General features: G+C 36.9%; 1 protein-coding gene across 1 annotated transcript in view; it reads right to left on the minus strand.

Annotated features, from left to right (window-relative positions):
• Positions 1 to 420: 420 nt before the first annotated feature.
• Galnt5 (polypeptide N-acetylgalactosaminyltransferase 5) overlaps positions 421 to 24,278 on the minus strand; it is a 42,517-nt gene continuing 18,659 nt past the window's right edge. Inside the window, exons 4-10 of the mRNA XM_027938025.3 lie at positions 15,406 to 15,541; positions 14,210 to 14,329; positions 12,706 to 12,823; positions 11,365 to 11,688; positions 6,670 to 6,750; positions 3,669 to 3,830; positions 421 to 561 (exon numbers count right to left, since the gene is read on the minus strand). Of these exons, the coding sequence (XP_027793826.3) occupies positions 421 to 561; positions 3,669 to 3,830; positions 6,670 to 6,750; positions 11,365 to 11,688; positions 12,706 to 12,823; positions 14,210 to 14,329; positions 15,406 to 15,541 (1,082 nt within the window). The remainder of the gene's footprint in view (positions 562 to 3,668; positions 3,831 to 6,669; positions 6,751 to 11,364; positions 11,689 to 12,705; positions 12,824 to 14,209; positions 14,330 to 15,405; positions 15,542 to 24,278) is intronic.

Consider the following 24,278-nt stretch of genomic DNA (forward strand, 5'->3'; position numbering starts at 1 on the left):
GCCATAAGAACTCATGCAGTTTATGTTTGATGAAAAAAATGACAAATAAAGGACCAGGTTCTCTGTGGGTTTAAAGACAGTCATTGTGAATATCATTGTGCTCCCCTGTGTCTGTTATCATTTCTGGTTACCTGTGAGATTACACCAGGGAAACCTGCAGAATGAGTTCCCGCACAGGGCAGGAAGTAGGCGATACCAAAGGCCACCCTGGGCTGAAGGACTCCAGTCCACCAGGACTCCAGTCCACCCAAATGGTGGACCGTTTCCCTGAGTTATCTTTTGGTATTCTAAATATCGTGATTTTAAAAAATCTTCCATTCCATTGAAAATTTAAACTACCACTGAAAAATAGAGTCACTGAGTTCACTGTTACTTTCACAGTTATCTAATGTGTTGACTAGGCAAAACCTCAGTTCCTCTTCATTCTTCATAGTACTTTTCAAATTTCCACTTTTGATGTGGTTTGGTTGGGTCACAAGCAGCTACTTTAAGCATCTTCTGTGGAAAATTTCCTTCCAAGCACAACAACTGATGATAGTTTTCAAAAACAATGTGATTTACCTGGAAAGAAAGAAGATCTGGGAATGAGCCACAGACTTAACTTGACAATAAAGATTTATTTATATATGTATATATGATCCTAACATGTCTCCAAAAAGATGAGCAACTACATTTTTGATTTCTAAGGAATTCTCCTAAACTAAATTAATAACATAAACATGGGTTTGGAAGTATTAGTTTGTTTTGTCTCAAACTAAGTTTCATTTTCTCCAAGCTGTGAGATTATTAATTTGGGGGTAGCAAAAGATGAATTTTCTAATGATATGGCTAATAACTGTAGGATGTAAAGCATAAAAAAATCCAGATGTCACTAGGCACAGTGGTGCACCCCTGTAATCCCAGTGGCTCAGGAAGCTGAGGCAGGAAAACAGTGAGTTGAAAGCCAGCCTCAGCAAAAGCAAGGCACTAAGCAACTCAGTGAGACCCTGTCTCTAAATAAAATACAGAAATAGGGCTGGGGATGTAGCTCAGTAGTCGAGTGCCTCTGAGTTCAATCCCCGGTACCCACCCTCCCAATCCAGATGTCATTTAATGTATTTGACAGATGATGAATACCTCATTGGTGTTGGTAATAAAAAAAAAAAAAAAAAAAACATGCCATGACAGAGAATGAGTTCATTAATTTCTTAATTAAATTCATGTTTAGAATATATATATTCTCAATTATATATATATATATATATATATATATATATATATATATATATTATATATAATACATATATATTATAATCTGTATTACAGAATGCCAGAAATGATGTATTTTATTTATGATCTCCTAACCATAATTTCTGATAGTACATAGTGCCTGATGTCTAGAATCCACTGCAGTATTTTAAAAGTATGAAGCTTGAAAATGCCCAAGGTTTATAAAACAGTTGGCCTTGAAGAAAATCATTATGGATTGTTTACAGCATTCACCCAGTAATTAAGTCACTTGTTCCCAGCTTAAAGTCACTCAATAGAAACCAGTGGTGGAAAAGCACTCCATGGCCAAGTCTTCCACTTATGACACTAATTCTTTTAGGATGGTTGAAATCCAGAGCACTTGAGGAGGGCTGACCTGGGAAGCACCTTTTAAATGTAGATTCAGACATATCTAATTTTAATAATCCATTGTTGTCTGGGATCAAACTCACTACTCCACTTCCTTCCTCCATTAGGAGGTGCTGGAACCTTTGAGAGGTGGGGCTCAGTGGAGCTCCATAAATCATTCTGGGCATGTCCTCCAAGAAAACTGTGGGATCCTGGCCTCTTCCTTTTTTTTTTTTTGCTTCACCACACACTCCTGCTACTGTGTGTAGCTCTGCCACACTGGCCCACAGCAACAACAAGGCTGACTGATCATGGACTATTATCTCCCAAAATGTGAGCAAAATAAACCTTTCTCTTTATAATTTGATTATCTAAGTAATTTTGCTATACTGGTGGACAGCTGGCTAATACAGGGACTTAGGAGGTATAATATGAAAACTACCAAAAAAACTGAAAAGAGAAGAAAGACTATGACCAGATATTGGTCTCCATGAACATCTAGTAACATCAAAAGGGACACAAGACAGCAAGCAGCTATGTAGAATGAAACAAAGTCACAGGTACAAACAAGTTTGGGGGGCAGTTTTCTAGGCGTTTTTGTTTGTTTGTACCAGGAATTGAACCCTGGGGGGATTTTACCACTATGCTACATTCCCCAACCTTTTTAAAAATATATATATTTACTTTGAGACAGTGTCTCACTAAGTTGGTTAGAGTCTTGCTAAATTGCAAAGGCTGACTTTGAACTTGTGATCCTCTGGCCTCAGAGTTACTGGGATTATGAGCTTTCTAGTTTTTGGTATCTTAATTAAATTATCTTCTTTACCAAATCAACTGTTTAGAAAACTCTACCACTAAATACCTTCTTACAGAAATCTATTCCAACATTCAATTCTGGAGATGAAATATGTATTGTGCTTCTTATTGTCTTACTCTTTCCTTCTCTTTCTCTACCTTCCTTATTTTCTTCCTCCCTCCTTTAGCACAGGGTTAAAGAAGGAGAAGGTAAAGTATAATTTATTCACTAGATATTTATGGATTTCTTAAACTGTATGCAAGACAAAATTAGCAGCTTATACACTAGCAATTCTTATTTTTTCTGAACAAATTGATAATAATAATTATCAATAAAGAGAAAAATGTTCAGGAGGGATTAATATATAGTAGAGAACACTTTGGGGGCAGCTCTGGGAAGAATAATAGTTTTCATGTAACCAATGCGTACAGTGGATTTGGTGACTATCTGCAAGTGAAATGGTAGAAAATTTGAGAAGGCAGTCCTGAGATTATTCCTGCTATTTCAAGGTCCTACATGACTTTGTATCGTGTTAAAATACAACTGGGAAAAACTGGGCAGACTTTGGGAATGAATACAGTAGAACAGGCACATTTTGATACATATTAACCATTAGACCTCTTGAAAAATATTCCCTGATCCAGTAGCATCTATCTGCTAATTTCTATGGTGTAAAGACGCTCTTCACGGCTGTTTTCAAGCTATCAGTGTGATATCACTGAGCACATAGTTGGTAAAAGATGCACACAATGGGCTTCTATAGCAGAGTGAGAGCTGGTTCCAGCACTCCTCTGAGGGCCCAGGTCTCTGGGAACCACAGAGGCTGAGAAAACATCTCCTTGTATGGAAAGAGGGCAGGACAAGTAACTAGAATCATTCTGAAGAGCAGGGTATACAGTAAGCACATAGCTTCTTGCTTTTTCCTTATACTCTCCCTATATGCTTTTCTGACAACCAATTTTTGGGTTATAACCCTTGCTTTTGGCATTGTTGACTGAATGAAGCAAATTAATTTTAGAAAGATGTAGCAATATAACCAAGAACCCAGTGACTTTTATTGAAAAATTATTCATTTAAAATAAATTTTGAAAAAGAAAAAAAAGACAATAATTTACAAAATGTTTCTTTCTCTGAGTAGAATGGAGATCAATATCTGCCTCCATTGACACAAACACATTTAAAGCTTCCAAATGAGGATACTGACAATGAGGGTTTTATGACCCATGGATTGAAAGTTAAATTTCTGGCAAAGAAGAGGTACATATATTTTGCTTACCAGTTCTGGATGAAAGACAGAGGTGGATTTATGCAGCCATTTTAGCCCTTTGTTTTTGTTATCACAGGGGTGCAGCATCAGGGATCCCTCATCAGGGATGGGGGCCAAACACCATCCTTTATGTTTAATTAGTCTTAACCAGGTGTAATTAAATTGTTGAAACTGGAGAGGAAATTAATATAGAGAAGGTCACTTCAGGCAGCAAACATAGATAGTGGTTTTGTCAAACATTTTTGTTAGTAATAGCTAAGAATATAGGCAATATGATCTGATGATTTACATTCAAATCCCAGTGCTACCACTTTCAATTCTGATAGTATGGGCACATTATTTACCCAGTCTAATCTCATTTTTGTAACTTTTTAACTTGGATAGCAAATGCATCTATGCCAGAGGGTTAGAGTAATGACCATTGAGTTTCTAGCATACAATATGTCTGCAATAAATGTTAATTATAACTTAAAAACTGATGAGTACAATTAGTACCTATCCACATATGAATGTTGTTTCAGGTGTTCTGAATCCCAGACAACACTAGGGCTTGAAGAGTGATTAAGTTTCCAAGCCATAAGTAGTTTGAGGGAGATCCTAGTCACAGCCTTCAGTTTCTTTGGTGGAAATTATTATGCTTTCTTGATTCAGACTATCTAGACAATTGGACTCCTAAAGGCTTCATTCTGCTATAGGAAAGGTTTAGATCTTTCTCAGCTGATAGTACAAGGAAACATCAGGTTGCTGTTATGTTAGCATGCCCCAGTTCATAGAAACTGCTCTCAGAGAAATCTAGTTTTGGAGAGTTGACATTGTCTAAAATAAATTCTGATTCAGGCAATGGAACCATGTTTGTTTTCAGTCCTTAAAAACATTTTCTACAGTTGTTTAAAATCTAATATTATCTGCCTGGTCGTTTTACTCTAAGAGTAAAAATATTTGGAAAAAAATAAAACTTCTGGTAAAATCTATCTAATTGCTTTTACCTAATAAATCATTTTCAGTCTAACTAAGATTTAATTCAGATTATCAGGTTAAATTAAAGCCAATGTGTTGAATCTTATGACTCAATTTGTATTCCCTAGACAAACATTAGCATCATTTGGAGTTAGTTGGAAATGATGAATCTCAGCCCCACCATGGACCCACTGAATCCAGATCTGCATGAATAAACTCCCCTCATAATTTATGTGGACATTAAAATTGGGAAGAGTATGGAAAAACCACATCACCAAAGGAGGTTATATGAATACAAAGATAAGTATATTACCTAAAAAAGGAACATCTTAACTGGTTTAGAAGTTAAAACTAAGGAGACTTTTTTGGTAAGGTAAAGGACAGGTTTAAATACTCCCATCTGAGGAATTTATTCCTTTTGAGCTCTTTTGGATGACTTCTATAGTCATGGGCTTGGTATTAAGCTTTAGTTTTTTCTGATAAATTATAACTTGCTCTATGTTCCTGTCCCTTTTATTACTTTAGCAAACCATAAGAGGGAAAAGCTAAAAATGAACAACCAGATGAAAAGGAAGTTGGGGTTTATGGAAGGTGACATAATTAATACTTTGATCTCCTACTTTGCCTTGTAGAGACTCAATGTTTTCAAGAACAGAAGCTGGTAGTGGTAGAACACTTGCATAGCATGCACAGGGCCTGGTTTCAATTCCCAGTAACCACAAAAGAACAGAAATTGGGGTTTCAGATGAAATAATGGTTACTCAAGCACAATAAATACAATAAGTACCTACAATGATGAGTCTTGAAGAAGTGCATTATTCAATATTCTTATATGATGTAGACTAATTGTGGGGTTTTTTTGTTTTATAATTTATGATTTTGTTTTTCCTCCTCTAATTTTTAATAAGCAAAATTTATTTCTTTCAATTGATTCTTTTTGACACTTTCCACTTCCCTCTGTCTTCTCTTTCCTAATTAAGAAACACTTCTCTTGGTTTTGTGTCTACAGATTATAAGTGAATTAAAGCATAGATACATTTTCTTCTATTAACAGCTTTGAATTAAGAGGTAGAGATGGGATGTGCTTGAAAATGTAAGCAATGTCTCAAAGTCAAAGTAAAGAAGCAAGATTTAGTAAACCTAGACTATCACTGCAAAATATTTTTTTTTCAGCAAAGAGTGATTTGCAAATTGGGGGGCTGATTTCTACTCATGAATCTGTTCCTGTGAGTCCTATTTGGCATCCAAACCAGATAACTACTCCCACAGAAGGTAGAACTGTGAGGGAACATATGTTGGAGAGGGAGGTGTGATCTCTCAGATCACCTCCAACACGGCAGGAGCCATCCCTGTTCTATTTCCCCTGGTCCTGCTCCCTCTCCTAAGCATTCTGCTCTGAGTTTGTGGGAGTTTGTGGGAGTTTGGCTGCAGGGTTTCCATCATGGATTGTAGATTGTGTGAAATCCATGATTCCCTTAAAATGCTGGAATGATTACTTAAAATTATGTACTCTATTTTCTCTATTATTTTATCCTCATATGCTTAAAAATATTTTTTGCTTTTATTATTGTTGAAGAATTAACAGAGCACTAGCATTAGTTACTGCATGTTTCCTGTGTGTTACCTAATTCCAGTCTCACCCCCAGAAGCAAGGACTGTTTTCCCAAAGGTTAAAGAACATGTGCAGGTGAACCCATTCTTGCAAGGGAAGGGCCCAGGAGCCAGTCCGTGGACTTCAGTACCCACTCCTTCACTTCCTCAGTCACTGACTTTGCATTTAGGGGTGGACTATCTTACAAAGGCCTTAGGATTATAGAGAAATTTAGAGACTGGAGCCAGTCCTTGGACTTCAGTACCCACTCCTTTACTTCCTCAGTCATTGACTTTGCATTTAGGGGTGGACTATCTTACAAAGGCCTTAGGATTATAGAGAAATTTAGAGACTGGTTCTGGACTTCTATTGGTTGAAGTTACATTTCTCAAGTTTGCAATGAGTGTGTCAAACATGGTACCTATCCACTATCATGAGATAGAAACCCCCAGCTAGGCATACCTGGCTGCTCCCATCACAGTCTTCCAGGATGGCTGTGGTGTTTTCAATGGAAACACATTTACCCAAGGCCACATTAATAAGCTAGGAAGGAAAATATAAAATATGAATTAAGGAAAAATATTTCAAAGTAGAACACAGCATTCAGGCATGTTTAGAAGACACGGAATATAAAACTATAATAAGGTTAAAAGATAGTTAAATTAATAGCTTAGTATTACTTAGCACTATATGATTTTATTGGTGGCTAGCTCTAACAGAGACATAATGTAATCTTGCTTCAATCTGTCAATTTAGGCCCGTAATTCAGTCACAGAGCCAGCAAACAGAAGCTTTTAATTAACCCTTTCTTGGAATGCCAAATGCCAAATGAAGAAAAGGTGGCATGGAAAATAGTTATTTTCTTGTCTCGAGTTTATCTGATGCATATATTAAAAGTCAATGCACATACTTGCAATTTAATCAAATCAAGAGTCGTGGGCTATGTTCCTTGGCTGACCCTCTGAGCTATCTGGCTGCTTAGGCACTGAATCATAGATAAATTGAGCCCTTCAAAGAACAGCAGATTCCAGCTGATTCCCTGTCAGAATCTGTCTAATGACTCAAGCAAGCTACAATTCATTATAGGAAAAGTCACGAAAGCTAATATAGAGCCAAGCATAAAGGCACTTTCTGGCAGACCCCCAGGTTTTTAATGGATTTGCAGGGTCAAATATGGAGGTAGCTTTCTATCAGTCACTATTTAATGCAGAAAAATGTTGATTCCCTTACCCTCTTTGACATCCTGGGCAAAGCTAACGAGAAGGTAGGTTAATAATGCAATTTAGGCCTTTCAGATTTCTGAAAGAGCAGCATAGAGCTGAATCTATATTATACGAAACAGGAAAGCCTCCTGAGCTGGGAGGTGGTAAGGGCTTTGTTGCTGATGACACTGTTTTTGCACCTTCCTGTTTTATGGAACTCCAACTCTGGTGCTGCGTTGAAGCAGGTGGCATAGCTCGTCCGGTTGCCAGACTTCCTAACTAGGGGCCCCTGGGGGGTTGGTCCCACTTTTGCATGCATAGATTAGCTTGCAGAAAAGAGTCAGCCTCAGGAAATGAGGAGTAAAATAGAAGCAGGAGAGAACTGCAACCTTGGTGTGCCAGGAACATGCCCCCTCAAAAAGATATGAGAAAAACTTGGGCATGCATAAGCCCAGATTGGAATGAGGTCTTCCAGAGAAAGTTGGAAAAGGAAGGACCCTCAGTGAGATGGTGTACTAGGAAAAACAATTTACCCATTGGTACTGAAATCTAAGTTCTCCCTGGAAATCTGAAACCATACACTGACCTTTGTTTTGTTTTGGAAGAGAATTTGTACCATTTTCATTGGATAGGAAACCTTACATACTTTCAAGGCATAGAAACAAACAATAAAAAACAGTAACAGGTTGGTTACTTCTGAGGTGTCTGGCAAATAAAAACACAAATCAACTCCAGAGGATGAGTCTCCATCAAATATCCTCAAGGAAAGTTCTATCCACAATTTACAATGACCAGAATGGGAATAGAAAATCCACCATTAGCAAATGAGAGCAGCCATAGCACACAGAAAGATCCAACTAACTTCTGGAGGATGGTCAGTAGAAGTATGTGAACGAAGAATAATCCTGGAGTTTAAAGAGGGCCAATCATGCCCAGGATCTGGGCAGAGATGTAAGAGCCTATATTTGTGGATCAGGAAGCAAATATTCCAAATTCCAACAGTTTTGGGAATCTGGTTCCAGCACAGCTGAACCTTCTCCAGAACTTCTCAGAACCTTCTAGGTGTTGGTGCTCAGCTTGCTGCTCCGAATGTAATGAGTGCTCCTCAGATTTACTGGACTGGGGAGCCTGTTCCAGCACAGCTGTCACTTCTGGAAATGCTGTTTGAGAACCCCTGGCTTAACTGAGTCCTTTGTGTTTATTTCATACAATTCCTTCCTTCCGGCACAGAAAGGCAATGGAGGGAAAGGGAAATCTGCTCTGTGCCTTATGTCTTGCTTCTTTTCTTTATCTGAATTTCTCTTTCTTTCCCTTCTAATCAGAAATTCCTGGGGAAACAATTTTTCTTCTTAAAGAAATGACCTATGAAGTGCTAAGGAATGGTTATTCTTCACTTCATTATGAAAGGTTTTAATGTTTTTTTTAAATTTTAAAGCAGTTTATCCAAAATCAGGTCGTGCATAGATTTTAAACTTTCCGTGTAGAATAATTTTATTTTCTAGTTCAGGAGGTGGGAAATCCCCAGTTTATTACAGAATTGTTAAACTTTAGGCTATAGGCAGTTTGCCACAATGTAATCCTGTGGAAAAACATAATGCTGGTGAGGTTCTTATATTAGTCTCAGATATTTTTAGTTCAAAAAGAAATTATTTGTTTTTATTTTTTTTAAATCCAAAAGAAATTTCACTGGATTTAAATTCCCAAGTGTGTAGGTTAAAAGACAGGAAAACATGGAGTAAGTAACAAAAACATGTGGTGGAGTTGACTTTTTTTTAATTTAAGTTGTTAAGATTGTTTATCCCAAATAAAGGTCAAGTTGATCTTATTTTGAATTTCCCGGAAAAAAAGGTCCTAATTTTTTTGTGGATAATGATAGTACTCCCTCCTGGTTTCTTCAGAAGGTAGCAAATATTGTCTTTACTAAAATTTATCTAAGAAAAACAACAAACAAATAAGGAAATAGCAGGAAGAGCTCTGTTAAAATATTTTTTAGAATACTGCAGCATTTTTATGGAGTACATTCATCAGCAGAGGCAATTTCTTTACGGGAGATTTTCAAAAATTTGGTAGGAATGCTTAAGTTAGTGTCACAGCTGAGCCAAAAGGTAGTTTTATAGCCCCCTCTGGTGGCTAAAGTTGAGTAATGATATTGCAGAGATTCTGTTAGGAAAAGAAAAATTCTCTATGGTGAGAATTCTAATTTTTTCCCCCTGTTTTAGGTATTAAATTTAAAAATATAAATTTTATTGTATGGATATGTTTGACATGTTATATTTTTTAGTTACCTAGGGTATAATATCAGGTTGAGACACCTGAGGTAGCTGCTATTCTGATCTAAAAAAGGGAGACTTTAGAGTACAATATGTTATATATAAACCGGTCATATATATTTATTTATTAGTTGAATTTATAAATCAGAATGAATTTGCAAGCTAGTTTCTGTCTTTAACATTCTTCCCGAAGTTTCCTAATATGGTTAATGGAATGTCTTAAGTTCTTGTTATCAGATTTGCCAGGTGGGGAGAGTGGTTGGTTTGTAATGATCTACTTTCTGGCAAGAAATGAAAAAAATGGCCTGAAAGAGTAGGCTTACTCATGATTTAGTTTGAGAACTTCTTGGATGGAAAAAAAAGACACTCTGAAAGAACACTAAAAAATGCTGGAAATATTTATAAGTAAATAAGAAATAAAACAAAAGTGATTACAAATAAACCTGACACAGGAAGAGCTCTATCTAGGTGGCAGCTTGACCAACCATCCTTATGCCCATTCTATGTTAGATGGCCCTATGTCCTACCATTCCCAGAACAGGTTTGGAATGGCTTCCTCCCAGGCTCTCCCCCTACTTGACCCTCTTAGTTTTGCACTCTGTTCAACCTATATGATTTTCTTTCCTTTTTGTACCTCTCCTTATGTCCTGAAATTTTGTTATTTTCTGATAGTTCTGTTATTTTAAATCCCTTTTTGAAACTTAAAAAAATCCCAATTAAATTTTATCTCTTTGTTTAACTCTGCTCAACAAATTCCTGTTATATTTTTGGAGAGATAGAAATAGAGAAATAGGGATAGAGAGGAAGATAGGGAGGGAAGGAAAGGAAATCCTAACTCTCCCTGCAAGGACCTGTGTGATCTAATCTCTCTGCACCTTCCTCTGGTACCATTCCCTCCTTCACACCCTGACAACAACAGTCTTTTTCCCAGTTCTCAAGTGCCCTCAGTTTTCACCTGCCTTAGAGTTCTGCATGAGCAGCACCCTCTTCCTAGCCCTCTTTTTTAGATCTTGGTTGATGCTTTGTGTTTCAGGCCTTGGTTTCAAAGTCTTTTCCTCAGAAAGGATTTCTTGGCCACAGTAACTTAGAATTCATCACCTATACCCTAAATGAGAGTTATGTTTTGTTTTGAACTTACTGTTTATTATCTTTTTTTCCTATTCAACATTTCAACTTAAAGGGTTTTATTTGAGGTGGGGAGTACTGGAAATAGAATTCAGGGCACTCACCCACTGATTCTCATCACCAGCCCTGTTTTGTATTTTATTTAGAGACAGGGTCTCACTGAGTTGCTTAGCACCTCTCTTTTGCTGAGGCTGGCTTTGAACTCGAGATCCTCCTGCCTCAGCTTCCAGAGCCACTGGGATTAGAGGTGTGTGCCACCACGCCCGGCTCAACTTTAAGTTTTAAAGGAAGGAATGGAGTCTACTTTGTTTATCATCCAGTTCTAAAATGCAGCCTTGTCTCCTGACACACAACAGGAATCTGTTGAATCAATTAATGCATATGGCTTCCTTCCTCAAGTTTAGCCACGTTTAATTCTCGGCTATGCCTTGTCTTATGGCAATTCATAGTGTGTGTTTATTTATGGTGTAACACGATAAATCATTCTTTCCCACGCATTTTTGAAGCATTTTTGTACCACTTTTGCACAGTTAAGAATTTAAATCGTCATGTGAACTTACCACACCACTAGCTCTCACAATGGGAGCCTTCAAATCTGGAAAGACATTCTCCAAGTACCATTTGAAACTTTTACATTTCAGTTTCTTTCGAAGCTCCCTCTGCTGGGTGAGGTTGCCCACCTCAAGCTCTTGGTCTATAAGGTGATCCCCGTGGCCATAGAACAACTCCTTGTACTCATCAAGCCAGACCTCAGCCACCCGTACCAAGTTCCGCTCCACGGTCTTCATGCGGTCTTTGGGGAAGGAATATGGATTGTCATTTCTGAATATGTGGCCCACTCGGGAGCAAGGAATGATCTCAATTTCTCCACCACACATCCATACCTGGAATAATTTAAAGATAGGCTTCAATTATGAAAAGATTGTTTAAAATCATGGGCAATTAATGACAAGGAGCCACCTGGAGGTTTTGTTTCTACCAGCTTGAAGTCAAGAAAACACTCTGGTGTTTTCTGAAACTAAGCAGGGTTTATTTAGTTTTATATATTGCGATGTGGACCATTTGATGATTACTAAGATAAAATTTTTTTTCTTAACTTGCAATGTAAACTTCTTTTCCTAAAAAAAAAAAAAATGCTTCACAGAATGCCAATGTATAAAACATGAACAATGTGACTATAAATATCAAATGTATAAAATGTGAGTTCCTGTTTTGGTTGAATCATGGAGATGTAAATGGATGTCCATTTATTCACCTTCCCCTTGTTTTTTCTTTTTTAAATTTTTATCTTTTCTCTACATTTTTTATTGGTGCATTATAGTTGTACATAATGGTGTGATTGTTGTTACCTATTAGTATGTGCACCCAATATAATAATAGAATTTGGTCAACATCCCTCCCTAGCATTCCCCACCCCTCCACCCACCCTCTAGTCCCTTTCTCCTATTCTATTGATCTCCCTTTGCTTTTTGCCATCACTCCCACCTTTCTCTTCCTTTTTCATCTCTAGCTTTAACATACTCTCCTTCTCTTATCCTATGGAGATCCTGGGTCACAATTAAACACTATTCTTGATCAGGAGCTCCAAAGTCCCACCCCTTTTATAATAAATCACCAACCCAACAGAAAAGCAGCTGCCTTTTCGACACTTTATAATTGCTGTTGCTAAGGCTTTCTTGGGTGTTAATTTTGCAACAGTGATTGATTTTTTCCAAATTCAATCTGAGATATGAGAAAATTAATCCAATGACCCTAAAATTCCTGTGAAATTTCCTCCTAGTGTGTTACATATTTGATCATATTAATAAAATGAAAACATGTAAAATGATAAGCTCTTAATTGTAAAGAAAATTTAATTAACAAATTTGATAATAAACTTTAATAAATAAATTTGATAATACCTTAAATGAGAGCTCCATATTTTCTCCACCCCAAACATCAAGTCCAGGGTCATAGGTTCCAAGTTCAAAAAAGTAATTTTTATCAATAGAAAATAATCCACCTGCCATGACAGGGCACCTATAAAAATGAAAATATTGCTTTTCAGAGTTGGTCCTTTGTATGTTTGCATTAGAGTTAGAGATGTTTCTGAGTAGTCACAAAGTATAGGGCGGTCTCAGGATGGAGTCACAAATAGTGCTTGGGAGATGAGTTCTCTGGTTCATGGTGCAAGGCTTGATTAGTTCAGCAAAGATGTGGCCTGGAAGTAGGATTATTCTTTGTTATTTAAACTGTGACATAAACTCTCCAGGGATATAATTTTTAATATTTACTTAGGGTTAACTAGTACCAGGCACTATTGTATTATCTGTGTATTAACTTAAAATTCCCCCAAATCCTGCAAGTTTGTACCATTATTAAGAAACCACAATGCAGAGAAGGTAAGAAACTTTTCCAAGGATGACAGACAAGTATGATGTACATCTCAGGTGCACACTAAGGCAATATGGCTGGCTGCTGTGCTCTGTGACTGTACGGTACTGCCTCTCAACCACGTGTGAGGCTGATTGACAGCTTGTTCTGTGGCAATCACTGCTTAATGCAGTTTATATATACACACATATGTATATAATCAGATTAATTTTCAAAATGATATAAGCAGTAGGCACTTCTATTAATCTTCACATAGAAACAAGGAAACAGATTCAAAGTGGTTAAGTGAGCTATAAAAAGCTCATACTACTGTAAGTGGTAGAGATGAAATTCAAACCCAAACAGTCAGACTCCAGAGCCCTCAGTCAGACTCCAGAGCCTTGGGGGACAGAAGTGATATTTTAGTCAGCAGGTAGACAAGGCAGTTACCACATCCCATGGTGGTTTCCACTGAGCAAGCTGAAAGTGGGAGAAGACACAGGAAGCCTTCATTTGGCTTCAGGTCTAAGCTCTGTTTTCAATCCAGCTTCTTAGTAATAAAGTCCAAATTTCAATTCATATTGAGCTTCTGTGTCTATTTCTTAATTTATTAACAGAATTTGGTGACTGTTTCATGGAGGAAGTAGGATTACACTATGAAAGAAATCTTACTATAGCTACTACAGTGATATCTCTATGACTATTATTTTTTTTTAAATTTTTACTCACACTTACTTTAATATTATGTGTGTTATGTAGCATATTCCATGAGTTTGTGTTTCTCACATCATAATCCAAGGAAACAGGAATAGTATCAAATGGACTTCTCTAGGCTTATGGCTGGATAGGGTACGATTAAACATGTAAAAAGGAGTATTAATACTCGGAAACTAATTTCTCAGGAAAATCTGTGTGCTTTGGTAATGTATTGTAAAGACCCGAAGTTCTTGAGTTTTATAGAAAAATAGATTACAGTTATTTTGTAAAATTTTTTTACATACCTTTACAAAAAGACATATGTCTGCTTCTTTGTCTTAAATTTCACACACTTACCTTATTATATCAGTTTCTTTGATTTTGTTTTTTGCAACGACATCTGGAGGAATTGTTTTCCAACCAAAGTTCATGGGCCATACAAAGATACCTCTTTGAAAGTTGTCCACTGTCATATAACTAATCCAGGAAAACAAAAACAAAACCAAAAATGTGTGACCTGAGATTAGATGCAGCCTATATAATTCATCAACTTGGCTCCAAGACTTATTCAGGTATGTAACAGGTGCTTTTACAGGTCATTTTAGATCTTTATCTTTTAGTAGCAATTCAAGAAAATTTATAATTTGTACTGATGATAAACTAACCAGATTGCTTGCATTTAAATTTTATTTTACTTTTAATAATCCCCTAGCCATTTTGGAGGAAGAAACAATAACTTATATACACATATATATTTCCTGGAAAAGGAAGGATTAAACTTGAGGAAAATATTTTGGAGTTCAGCTGGATTTAAAGGGGAATCTATTAAATAATGAGTAGTAGGATTTATTGGTATTTAGGGTGTTATGATATAAGGTTTAGATATGAGGTGTCCCCCAAAATGACTCATGTGTGAGACAATGCAAGAAGGTTTAGAGGTGAAATGTTTGGTTATGAGAGACTTAACCCAATCGGTGCATTAATTCCTTGATAGGGATTACCTGAGTGGTAACTGAAGGTGGGTAGGGTGTGACTGGAGGAGTTGGGTCATTGGGGGTATGCCTTTGGGATATATATTTTGTATCTGTTAAGTGCAGACTCTCTCTCTCTCTGTGTCTCTTCTGCGCTCTCTCCCCGCCCCCTGATTGTCATATCCAGAGCTGCTTCTCTCTGCCACACTCTTCTGCCTTGGAGTTCTGTCTCATCTCTAGACCTGAGGAATGGAGCTCACCAACTATGAACAGAGACCTCTGAAACTATGAGCTCCCAAGTAAAGTTTTCCTCCGAAAAATTATTCTTGTTTTGTCTTTTAGTCACAGCAGCAAAAAAAAAAAAAAAAAAAAGGTAACTAAAACAGGGTTAACTTAAACTTGTTAGGTTTACCAAAGAGATTATTGGACTGACTGGTTCTGATCCTAAGATACTATCATATATTCTCATTTATTTGAATAGATAAACTGTGTGTTTCTTAGATTTTCAAAAATGCATATTTAGGAGCAGAACTTTCTGCTGTGTGGCAAAGATGCACTTGGACATATGTATGGCAAAATTACCTCATATCCTTGTCATTGATGACTTCAATTACTGGACAGGCCACTTTCTTTCTACTTAAATAAACCCTTTCCAGGAGAGGTTCCAACCAACCAACATTACATTCCACATGAGAATCTAGGAACGTCAACACATCACCTAGAGAATAAAAATATAAAATTTAATACATATATATATATATATATGTTCATATATATGTAATTTGAAAATATGATCTACTAAGTGCATATAGGTCAGAGGTGCTGAGGACTTTTCCAGAAATGTAGATGTGAGATGTAGTCTTTTATTCTCCCTGAATGCCTTGTCCCTGTAACTTCTTTTCATAACCATATGAAAGAACTTGGTTCATAAGAGTTTTGTGGGCCAAGCATTAACTGCCTTTGGAAAAAAATTGAAAGCCACTTAAAATGAGCAGCAAGTCTCCAAAGAGAACACTCAGCATTAAGGATAGCTGCTAAAGTACCTTCTACGAAAGTTTGGTACCATTACTTCTTGGGGTGGTGGTTGTGAGAGTTTGCTTTTCAGAAGACTAGAAAGATTTTGACATGATGGGTTTGGCCATAGGAATGATGGAGAAAAAACATCTCATCTCTAGACCTGAGGAATGGAGCTCACCAACTATGAACAGAGACCTCTGAAACTATGAGCTCCCAAATAAAGTTTTCCTCCAAAAAATTATTCTTGTTTTGTCTTTTAGTCACAACAGCAAAAAAAAAAAAAAAAAAAAAGGTAACTAAAACAGGGTTAACTTAAACTTGTTAGGTTTACCAAAGAGATTATTTCTTTTCACATAATAGAGGTAAAAAGAAACTAAAGTGGAGGATCCAGCAAGACTGGGAAGTACTTTTAAATGAATTGCTGGAAAGGGGAGCAGGGAGTAGGGAGTTGTTGTTTAAGGGTATGGAGTTTTGCTTTTGCACCATGAAAAGAGCTCATGTTCATGCAGATGAGTGAATATACATAAACTACTGAACTAAACACTGAAAAATGGTTAAGATGACATATTTTATATTATGTATATTTTATCACAAGTAAAAAAAAGAGTTTTCAGAGAAAAAAAAAGAAAGAAAAAACTTGAAAGATGAAAGTATTTGTAAGAATTCTTTATTTTCCTACTGTTGGTTGTATGAAGTGACACTCTCCCTCCAACAATATCTGAGTAGCATATACAATGCTTTAAATGATTTTATGTAAGTTTGCTATATACATGTGTGTGAATGTAGGGTCGACCAGAATATGAGGCCCCAATCTCTTATGTAATCTCCCAGGCCCAATCACAGATAATTAATGAAAACTTTACCTGGCAGGCATTGGGAGGGAAAGTCGCCTTCCCATCTAGACATGGCACCCATCCAATGCACTGCAGTCTCTAACTGGAATTGGGCTTCCCTACCTCCAGCTGGACTTGCTCTTACGTGTATTTGTATCACTAACCCGGGTTCTTGCATCCAGAGGTCTTTCTCATGCCAAAGCCCCTATGAAGAGAGCCTTATGGGAGGTGGATTGGGTCTTGAATACATTTTTCTCTACCCTCACTCAGATTTTGGTGCTCCCTGGTTTCTTGCCATTCCTATCTCTCACCGTGGCCCCAAAAGCTTTGGAACAGGAGGAGCATTTTGTTTTGGGCTCTGCTCTGATCCAACATCCAGCACCATCCCTAGAGAAAAAAATGCAGGATTGCAGAAACCAACTCTTTCTCCTGTTTGGCATTTAACTGATACTGTTGTAGTAAATGATTAAGGCTTGACTGTTCTTTTCATTTTGGCTTATTATTTTCATGGACCACTCTAATAATCAGCTGCTCAGCTAACATTGATTACCATCTATAAGTGCTTATTCTCTGTCAGACTCTGTTCTAAGCATATGGGTTTGATTTTTATTCCCATTTAAAAGAAAAAGAAATTAAGGAACCAAGGACTTAGGTAACTTTTCCAAGGTTGCATAGCCAATTAATGCTAATCTGATATTAGAAAATTGGTAGCTCATTTCATAGCCTGTGTTCCTTAAAAAACAAACAAACAAACAAAGCCAGAAAGAGGCAGAACTTTGAATGAATATGGGAAACCTTAATAAATAAAGTAAGAATAGTTACTTCAATGATAGATTATTATTATTAATCTACAAACTATCTATCAATGACATTCAGTATCATATTGTGATGGTTTAGATATAAAATGTCCCCCAAAACTCATTTGTAAGACAATATAAAAAAGTTTACAGGTGAGATGATCGAGTTGTAAGAGCTTTAATCCAAACAGTGCATTAATCCATGATAGGAATTAAATGGGTGGTAACTGAAGGCAGGTAGATTGTAGCAGGAGGAGACAGGTCACTGGGTTGTGCCTTTGGAGTTTATATTTTACCCCTAGTGAACAGAGCTCTCTCTCTGCTTCCATGTCCTGAGTGCTTTCTATTCTGTCATGTATGAAGTGACACCCTCCCTCCAACAATATCTGAGTAGCATATACAATGCTTTAAATGATTTTAAAGTTTTTGTCTTACCTCAAACCCAGAGCAACAGAATCAGTCATCTAAAGACTAAGGCCTCTGAAACCATGAGCACCAAACAAACTTTTCCTCTTTTAAAATTGTTCTTATCGGGTCTTTTGGTCACAGCAAGAAAAAAAAATCTGACCAAACACATATTAATCACTTGGTCACCAACAGATTTTTGCATGAGGGTAAAGTGATCAATTTTATCCCACTATTATAGGCAGAAGCCTCCCTGATATCTGCCTGCTCCTGAATATGGCAGTTACATTTCCCAATCATGCTCTATGAGTCTTATTTTAGGGCATTTCAGCTTATTTGATAATGGAAGATTATTGCTCCTGCTCTGGCCTGCATGTATTTGCACTACCAAATTCATATGTTAAAATCAACTTTAATTCCAAGGTCTGGCATTTAAGGGGGGGGGGCTTAGAAAGTCATGATGGGACCCTCTGGAATGGGATTTTATAAGTGCCCTTATAAAAGTTGTCCATGGGAGTTAGTCTCCTTTGCCTTTCCAGCATGTAAGGACACAGCAACTTTGAAGCAGAGAATGAGACTCTCTAGACACTGAATCTGTTGGCAACTTGATCTTGGACTTTTCAGCCTCTGGACCTAAAAGGAATAAATGTGTGCTGCTTACAAAATTACACTGTTCAAGGTATTCTGCTATTCCAGTTGGAATACATCCCCTAACCATGTCATCTTGTACAGCCTTCTCCCCTGTGGGGAAAGGCTCACAGTGTTTTCTAGATGCACAGGGCACGCATGCATAGCTTGTGAAGACCCACTTGGCTAATGGTGTAAAATCTGATAACCATAGTCTCCTTTCTCTCTCCCCCTATTCATGATCAGTTCAGAACCAGAGTTTAAAGAACATCGCTAGTACACCATCTGTCCGCATCCCCATCACAGGCTTATAGGGTCAAACGAGCTTAGATTGACTTTTTTAGTGCCCAGGGGCAGCAGGATGGGTCCCAAAATCTTCATTCACTTCCCACCTGGCCCAGCTCATCACAAAGATTCTCATTTACCTGTTACTAGAATCTGAGGGAAGCACAAAATAGTCTGGAATTTTATATTCTTTTATTTGGGGAAAGAGGAGAATCCTCCTATGCAGGAATGCCTTTGCTCCACTTTCAGACATTTCATTTTAAAATAACATCTCAGGTTTGTGTTAGATAAGAAAATAAAGATCTCTCTGTGCAGGATTTTTAATTTTGGTGGATAGTGGGTGTGGACATTGTGCACAGTGTTACTGACCCTAAAGGACATAAAACCGAAGTTTTTAATTGCTTTTATCTCCATTTCTACTCTTCCCAACCACACTGGATAAATAATCACTTAATTTCTTTGAGCTTTCATTATGGGAATGTTTTCTAGGATCTACCAAACACCAAAATTCTTAATAACTGTCTAGTATTCTTCTTTTTTTTTTTCAATGAATGTTCAAACTCAGGCTTAGAATAACTCTTCTAATCTTGATTATAACCTGGCAGGATTTTCTGTTTCCTAAGACTAGGTCTGAGTAATGCTAAATTGTTTGCAGAAGAGTTTCATTGTAACTTAAAAAGGAATTTTCCTTTTCCTATCTAAAGTTGCTCAATGTGCCAAACAGTTTTGGCTCCTTGTTGAGCACAGACCCCACTACTCTCCCTGAACTTATATTTAGTCGACCAGCATGGCAAGTTGCTGCCAGCACTAATTAGTGCTAGAGTGTTATGTTTAGGGTTTCTTAAGAGATATTGGCTTGGCTTACCATTTCATTTTACATAATGACCTAAAAGTGATACTGAGAAAACCACCTGTTTAACCTGTATCAGAAACAGGTTTGTAGAAGGAGGTCCACTGGTGCCTTTCTGGAAATCATGGAGTTGCCAGGAGTTAGATGTCACTTGTGCAGTCACTGAAAGTTAGTAACTGTCATTGGAATGTTCACAGCAATGTCAAGAATTTTGCTAAATTAATTGTCATGAAGGAAATGAGAATCCAATCTTTACTTTGACTCTCACTGGTAAGCTCCCCCACTGCACTCCTTCACATGGTGAAGGATTCTTAGAGATCATTGCTGGCTAGGCCAGTCACATTTTGAAATCCTGCTTGGGCCTTTGACCTCCTCATTTGCCGCATGCTAGTGATTGGACCTATTTTTTTTTTTTTTTTTTTTGACTGAGTTAGACTCAAATAAAGAGCCCAACAGACCTTGAAGCCTGAATATATAGTGAAGCCTGAATACATTGTAAGAGAGATTACTGTTAGTTCACTGATTATTTCCCAGATGACCCTTTCAGACTTTCAGAGGGACAGGTAATACCCTTACGCCAAAACAGGCTGCTTGCCTTCTGTTTCAGCCAGCATCCCCTTGGATTTCTGATCTCAGCCTTCCTGTTGCTTCCCTTGTCTTTGAATCTTAACAGGTCAATTTAATTTTTTTTTTTTTAGTTGTAGATTGTCACAATGTCTTTTATATGGTGCTGAGGATCAAACCTCATGCATTTGAGGCAAGTGCTCTACCTCTGAACTACAACCCCAGCCCTTAACAGGTAAATTTTTAGGGAAGAACGGCTATCAAGGCCTTTCAGATTCTTGACTCTTCCTATGCAGGAATGCCTTTGCTCCACTTTCACACATTTCATTTTAAAATAAGACTCAGTTAATTATATTTTCTCTCTGTTTGGCTAAGGTATTCCAGAGAGTATTTCTGCCTGGTATCTTAGCTGATCTCTGGTTTGCATGGATTCTTCAGGCCCTGAGCAGTCTCTGGGTCATCTCTTGGTCATTTCTACCTATGAGGGCTGGGAAGCACTCAGGGAGCTTGAGAGGTCTCCATAGGCCAGCCAGCCCTGTTGAAAGCCTGTCCCTAAATTACATCTTCAGCTAAAGCTGGAACAGGATCCAGAAGCACCTTGAATCCCCATAGGGATCAGCGTACCTCAGGGAGGTTAGATGTGTCCTCAGGCAAGGCTGTTACTAACCCCATCACCCCTCACCTTTCCGCTTTTGTCCAAACTTTTAAGCATTACTCTCCACTAATGCTGCTCAAAGTGGGGGTCACAGACCCTGCTATCTACAGGAGATGGGAACAGAAATTGAGAACAAATGGTCTGCAACTTTAAGCAATGTGACAGAGGAATTTATTAATTTACTGTTACACATATATAAAATATATGTGTATATATATATATATATATATATATATATATATATATATATATATATATCTCAACATTTATGTATATAATTTAGTATCCACTGGAACTGGTTTCAGAATCCTCTGCAGATACCAAAATTCTCAGGTGCTCAACTTGCTTATATAAAATGACATAGCATTTGCATAAAATGTACACAAATCCTTGTACTTTTTAAAGATTATATCTAGATTACTTATGATACCTAACACAATATAAATTAATAAATAGCTGCTATTATTCTATTATTTAGGAATAATGACAAGAAAAAAGTCTGTACATGTTTTGTTCATATGAAATTTTTTTTAAAAAAGTTTTTGACCCATAGTTATTTGAATCCATGCACACAGAACCCATAAGTATGGAGGAATGGCTATATATGTATGTGTGTATATATATATATATATATGTATATATAGGTGTATATTTATATATGTTTATATTTGCAAACATATGTTGTATGTATGAAAAATGGTTTGTATACATCTATTTTTTTGTTCCTTTTAAGGTAATTTATTTTTACTATAATTTAGAAAGAGATATTTTGGTACGTATCTTTCCACTAGGTTGTGGCAAAGCAATTAAGATACAAATAGTTGTTTTTTTTTCTTTTCAGACAGAGATTAGTGACCCCTCATTAAATAAATTTAGTGTGATTGTCCAGAATCTAAAAAAACAAGTAATATTAAAAAGAAAATGTTAGAATCCATTGCCTATGTCATTTGATGAAACATCTATCATAGATATACATGTAATTATATCTATACAACACAAATCATTGTCAAAATAGTTTGAAAATTACTGCACTGAAATTGAGCTAATGCTTTCAATGAATGTATGAAAAACAAACTTATATTTTTACATTTGAGTTTGCTAAACTCAATGAAATTATTTTATGGATTATAATTGTAACCAACTATAATTTCTTTTCATCAGGCTCATCTCATCTGGAGAGTGCCTCTCATTGTCTGACATTTTGGACTATTCTGGAGGTCATCATTAGTGTACTTTGTGCTCCATGTAGGTAGAGAAAAATCCTCTGTATCAGCAGCACATTTTTGGCCCTATGTTTACCAACTTTTTCCATATGGATGTCTAATCTTCATTTTAAAACTTCATGGACAAAATCAGAATCCAACTACATTCACCAAGTTGTTCAAGGATTTTTTTGATTCCTCCCTTTCTCACTCTTTTCACTTTTTATCCAATGGTAAGTCCTACAGGCTCAATGTCTGTAATACATTATGACCTTTCCACAATCACAATGTATTATGAATCTGACTGCTTCCTCCAGCTTCCAAGGGACCTTTATGGTCCTATACAAGTGAAAGAGCATTCTAACCGATCTATTTCTTTTCTCATCTCTCTAATATCCATTCTGTACCTGGTGGCCTGAGTGAGCTTTTAAAATAAAATCAGAAAATTAAACTCTTATATTTAATATCCTTCATGGTTTCATTTAATTTTGAAACTAATGTCTATACTCCTTAACTGATGCACAAAAGTTTGCTTTTGCCTTGCAGTCCTGGTTAATCTTTTACCACTCTCTCCTAGTCAGCTCCTGTGAGGCCTAGTGGACTTCTCTCTTTTCCTTGAATATACTGAGCTTATTTCTACATTAGTACATTTGTACTTATTGTTCTATTATCCTGGGAATATTCTTCAGCTTCAAAGCTATATACTAAAACTATTTCTTTACTATTTTTTTTACCATTCATAGATAATTACATTCTGAAAGAAATTAAACATGGAATCCCATTTAATTTTTTCAAATGTAGGCTCTCATTAAGAATCTTAGTTGTCATTGCAATGCCAATTTTGGTGTGATGTATTTGTTGCTTGCTTAAATTTTCTACTGAAATGGGAAGAAGTTTGTTAGTAAATAAATGGGAGAAGAAAAGCTCTAAATTTAGGATCTAGTTGCAAGGAAGTAAAACTCCAGAAGGAGATCATTGACCATGAGAACACTCTTGACTTCAAGTTGGTAGAGGTTAGTAGAAGGTCCCAAGTGGTAGCTAGATGCTGGGAGGCAGCAGAGAGGGTAGATAAGAGCTCCAACTCTGGAGCCAGGGTGTTTGGTGCCCACACTGGCTTTACCATGATGAGCTGAGAGAACTTGGGTCAGTTGTAACTCTGCTATTCCTCCATTCCCATCTTTAAAGAGAGGAAATGATTGTGCCTCCCTTCCAGTTATTGGAAGGGTCAAATCAGTTAATATAGTAAGTATTTAGAATGGTACCTGGAATATAAGATCAGCTGTTATTACAAGGTGCAGATCCCTCCATAGAAAGATATAAAAATGAACCCAAGTGTTTGTTGTTATTTCTAGAATTCATTGACAGACAAAATTTACTCTGACATTAATTCCCCCAAATCCACACACCAAAAAGAGGACAAGAAAGGAGAATATATTGCATTTTGGGAAAACAGAAAGAGCTATAGAAAGAACAGAGATAGATCAGAGAAGACCTTTAATTTAAGAATTAAAGATTCTGGCTGGCTGGCATGCAGTAATCCCAGCGTCTTGGCAGGATGAGGCAGGAAGATCTAAAGTTGAAAGCCAGCCTCAGCAATTTAGCAAGACCCTAAGCAACTTAGTAAGACAATGTCTTATAATAAAATACTAAAAAAAGGGCTGGGGGTGTAGCTCAGTGGTAAAGTGCCTCTGGGTTAAATGACTAGAAACCCCTGGCCCAAAATAAAGATACTGAAGTCTTCAAATACTGATGAGATCAGGTCAAAAAGGCTCGGCTCAGGTTTATAGGGGCTCAAATCTAAGTCAAGCTGAGCAAAAAAAAAAAAAAAGAAAAGAAAAGAAAGAAAAAGAAAAAAAAAGGAATAAGGTGCGATATATACATTGAATTTTTAAAAGCCACAAATTCATAGTGTAGTGATGGAGGATATATTAGGAGGAGAGAAGATAGGAGAGAGGGTAGAAGACAAAGAAGGAGGAAGAGATAAAAAGGGAGGGACAGGGAGAGGGCCAGGACAGAGACATAATTCTTTATTACAAATACTGTCAGGTAAAATAAGAGGAAGAAATTATAGAAAATGATGTTGCAGCTCAGTATAATTGGTTCAAGCAAGGATCATCAGTGTATCCTGAACCATTGTGTGAAACCTCAAAGAAATCAGCACATTCTCACGGATCAAAGTATTAACCCCCAAGCAACTTTTTACCCCCAAGGGAAATATCA

Source organism: Marmota flaviventris, chromosome 11, assembly GCF_047511675.1.
Source record: "Marmota flaviventris isolate mMarFla1 chromosome 11, mMarFla1.hap1, whole genome shotgun sequence".
Classification (NCBI taxonomy): domain Eukaryota; kingdom Metazoa; phylum Chordata; class Mammalia; order Rodentia; family Sciuridae; genus Marmota; species Marmota flaviventris.